Genomic DNA, 4092 nt, shown 5'->3' with positions numbered 1-4092 from the left:
TTTCTAACAGGTCTGGGATGCCTTTGCCCCACCCACCTGGCAGGGGGGAAGAGGAACCCTGTTCATACCCTGAAATAGCTCTCAAGGTTCCTGGGGATGGGGCAGTAGAGATTGGCAGAGATGAAACCCGGGAGGGAACTCAGGGGCCTCTCCTAGCAAGGGTCCCAGACTGGGGTTTCCAACCTCTTAGCAGTGGGGCTGCACTTCTGCAACAAGAAATTACACTTCCATTTTCTTTCCTAAAGGGAAAAAGGAAGAAAGCAACAAACCTGATGAGCATTCTGACACATCACTTCCCCGAACCGTAGCCATAATTGCCATCCCCAGACCCGCCCCAGCCTAGACCCACTTCCTCCCGGGAGCTCACAGCTGCAGTGCCGGAGTCAGACGTGACCCTGGAAGTAAGGTAGGTGGAGGTCAGAGACTTGAGCTCACAGTGAGGGGAGAAGGCCTGGTGGGATTGGGAACGGGGCCCCTGCCGGCTCCTTGCCAGGCACATACCCCGGAGAGTCTTCCTCTGAGTTTCCGCTTCCCCAGAACAACTGGGGTCCTGGAGCAAAGAGAAGGCCTCTGCAGGGGCTCTGCCCCGGCAGGGGGATTTCTATGAGCTCTGGAGGATTCAGCAGAGCAGAGAGTAAGGTCACAAGAGCAGTGTTGAACCCTTTTTTCTGAGGGATTCTCTTAGGGTCCCTGGGCCATGGGATTGGTTCCTGGAAGTGAACTCTGAGCTCCAGGCCGGGCCTGAGGACTTGGCTGTCCAGCTCAGCTGTCCTGGCCTGGTTTACGCACACCTCAGGGAGAGGCTTTCTGCAGGCTGGGGCAAGAAGCGGGGTGTGGTTGTGGTGTGTCTGTGTGGGGCTGCATGTGTGTGTGCATGAGGGAAAAGGGTGTGCCCTAAGGGCTCTGCACTCACTGTCAGATTGGGAGGTTCTCACCATTACTTCACCCAAAAGATACGGAGTCCAGGGTCTGGAGGGACCTGGAGCCTGTCCCACAGCCTTTAAGGACCAGACTCTCATGTGGGGTCTCTCTGGACTTGATCTCACATGATTTTCACATGTGTGAGCCTCTTCTCATTTAGCCATTTGGCAGGTGTGCCCCCAGACACTTGCTGTGGCCAGGCCCCGTCTGGACCGGGCAGTGGGACACGGGGCATCGAGGCAGCTCTGCCCTCGGGAGGCCTCAGGGACGACAGGAAGAGAGGAGCACAGGGCAGATGGGGCAAGGACCCACAGAACTGACACATAATGCAAAAGGGACTGAATGGAGCAGCCCCGGGGGGACCCTCCTTGTTGTGAGGGTCTGAGTGCAGAGAGAGGAAAAGGGCTTCATGGAAGAGGTCACGTTTGAACCGGGCCTTGAGCAGTTTGGGATGGAAGATGCATTCTCAGGAGAGAAAATACTGTAAGCAAAAGCCTGGTGCTGGGGAAGTGTACATTTAGTTATTCAGATCCACTCAGTCCTTGGTTCCTGTAGAAGGTGGTGGCATGTCCTGGGCCCTATGGGGTTGGTACATGTGCCAGAGAGTTTATGTTCCTCAAATCCATGCAGGAACAGAGGCTTCCTGCATGTGCCAGTGAGATTCTAAAGGACAAATTTCTAGAGACGGAGTTACAGAGGCAAGTGACATGTGCATTGCACACTGGCAGATATGTATGGCCAGTTGACCTCCATGGAGCCCCATCAGTTCTGAGAGAGATCTCAGCTCTTTCCAAATTCATCGCCGGGATCTGTCTTCTGCCCCAGACAGTGAAGAGGGGATGCCTGTGGCATTCGCGCGCATAGGAGCACTTAGAATGTGCTAGATGTTTTTGTTCTTCCTTGGGGTGTCCAGGCAGCCTTTCTGATCCCCCAGGAGCAGGCGGGGGTCCCCTTTTCTGTGTCATTCCACAACGCCGGGAGCTAGAAACCCCTTCTCCTTTCCCAGCTGGTGTTCCTGTTGATCAGCTCATCCCCAGCCACTGGTCAGCGCCTGGCTCAGAGGAGGGCGCGGCAAGCATTTGCTGTGTGACTGGCGGATACAAGGAAGGTGGATCCTACCTTCTGTCCTTCCCTTTCCATGAGGCAGGGCAAATTGTCCCCAAATGCCAACAGGCCATGCAAACCCCACCACACAGGCTGGTATGCCTTGGACCTTGCACAGACAAGGATCAACATACCTACGTTACAGAAGAGAGAACTAAAATTTGGAGATTGAGCAACATGCCTCACTCAGAGTGTGTTAGGGATGAAGCTGAGGCTAGAAGCAGCGGGCCTGAGCTTTCATACCAGCTCTGGCCGTGGCTGCAGCCTGGCTGGAGCAGAATGACTGCATCGACGTCCAGTGCCCGGCCCTGCTTGGCCGGAGGTGGCTGGGAGCCCCTGAGGTGGGCAAGAATGTCCGGGCTCAGGGAATCACAGAGGAGTGTCTGCCTCCACCCACGCCTGTGTGTCTGTGCTCCGTCTTTCTTAGGCTATCGTCCATGGAGAGGCCCCTCACGGTCCTGCGGGTGAGCCTGCACCACCCCATGCCAGGCCCTGACACCTTTGCCAATGTCCCTCCGCAGCTAGAGCACGACACCAGCCCACTGCTGGTGGGCCGGGGCCTGGGTGCCCACCTCCGGCTGCAGCTCCCTCGCCTCTCCCGCCAGCACTTGTCACTGGAACCCTACCTGGAGAAGGGCAGTGCCCGGCTGGCCTTCAACTTGAAGGCTCTGAGCCGCAAGGGCTGCGTGTGGGTCAACGGGCTGACGCTGAGGTTCCTGGAGCAGGTGCCCCTGAGCACCGTCAACAGGGTCGCCTTCTCTGGCATGCAGATGGTGGTCCACATCGAGGGAGGCACCTCCCTGGAGGCCTTTGTCTGCTGCTTCCAACTCAGCCCCTCGCCCCTGATTTACAGGCTCCAGGCTGAGGAGACCGACGAATGGGAAATCATCCCCCAGGAGCAGCCTCCCTCAGGTTCAGGGCAGCAGGCTCGGGGTCACCTGGGGTTTCTCGACAGCCCTTCCCAGCCCAGCCCTGGAGGAGCACCAGAAATACAGCTCCAGAGGGAGCCCCCAGACAGTGCGCTCTGCGAGCCCCGCCGGCCACCCCGGAGCAAGCCTTAGCTGAAATGGGACTTGAAATAGTCAAGCTACATCATGCAAGGTTGACAAGCCAGGCCTGCCGCGTAATAATGAACCTATTCTGCAAGCATGAACCACCAGGGGTGAGGGGGGTGCCCTCCGCATCCATAGCTATGCAAGGTAACAGGAACTTCATATACTTTTAGAGGCCCTGAGGGGTTCTGGGAGCCTCTCTCAGTGTTTCCCCACATTTCCCCCTCTCATCTGACTAGGAGTTACTTTATGTTGCTAATTTTGTGTGCTGCTTAAGAGCTGGAGTTTGAGGTTGCACCAGGAATGCATGGACACATGTAACAATTACGTTTGTGGTAGCTTGGGGTTACCTTGGGCTTTCAAATACCCACAGGCACTCGGGGCTTAGGGAAGCCTGTGTTTAATAAACTGCAAGTATTTCATTAAGCTGGCATACCCAGTAGGATTCCCTGATCCCCAGATGGGCCGCCTGCACGCCACATCCTCATGCAGAGGCAGGGGCGGGAAATAGAGAAGAGGTGTAAGAGGAAATTGGCAAGGCGGGGGCTCACAGTTCTGGAAAGGATGAAGGTAGAGCGGAGGGCTTCCTGCGGATGGGGAGCTGGGGGCTGGGCCTGCCCGGGAATGCATTGCCACTGTCATCCTCTTCATCCTCATGCCCCCCCCACTCTCACTTCTGGATCAAAGCCTTGGCTGACCAGAGGGCAAAGGTCTTCAGGGGAAGGTAGCTTCCCAGAGCAATGGGCTCTTCCAGGACTAATTCTATGAGAGGGCGGGGTGGGAGGTTGTGACAGAACACAGTTCAGCAGTTATTTCACTCAAGGGTGGGTCGTATGCCAATAGGGGTGGACTACTAGGGGATCAAGAGTGGGCTCATTTTCTCAGTGCCTGTTGGGAGGTATGTGCTGGGGGGCAGAGCACAAGCAGCCACGCTCCGTGCCGTCCTGGGGAGGGGGACTGTGGTTTAGAAACCGTGTTCACCTGTGTCATGCAGGGAGGGACCTCAGACCCAGAT

The 4092-nt window shown here is 56.7% G+C and overlaps 1 protein-coding gene across 1 annotated transcript; it reads left to right on the top strand.

The window, feature by feature from the left end:
• Window positions 1–285: 285 nt before the first annotated feature.
• On the top strand, window positions 286–3503 carry TIFAB (TIFA inhibitor). The gene is made up of 2 exons (XM_036845485.1): window positions 286–406; window positions 2453–3503. The coding sequence occupies exon 2, from the start codon at window positions 2463–2465 to the stop codon at window positions 3084–3086; it is 624 nt and encodes a 207-aa protein (XP_036701380.1). The 5' UTR covers window positions 286–406; window positions 2453–2462; the 3' UTR covers window positions 3087–3503.
• Window positions 3504–4092: the final 589 nt, after the last annotated feature.

The sequence above is a fragment of the Balaenoptera musculus genome, chromosome 3 (assembly GCF_009873245.2).
Source record: "Balaenoptera musculus isolate JJ_BM4_2016_0621 chromosome 3, mBalMus1.pri.v3, whole genome shotgun sequence".
In the NCBI taxonomy this organism is placed as follows: Eukaryota; Metazoa; Chordata; class Mammalia; order Artiodactyla; family Balaenopteridae; genus Balaenoptera; species Balaenoptera musculus.
This window is presented reverse-complemented; position numbering and strand designations above follow the sequence as displayed.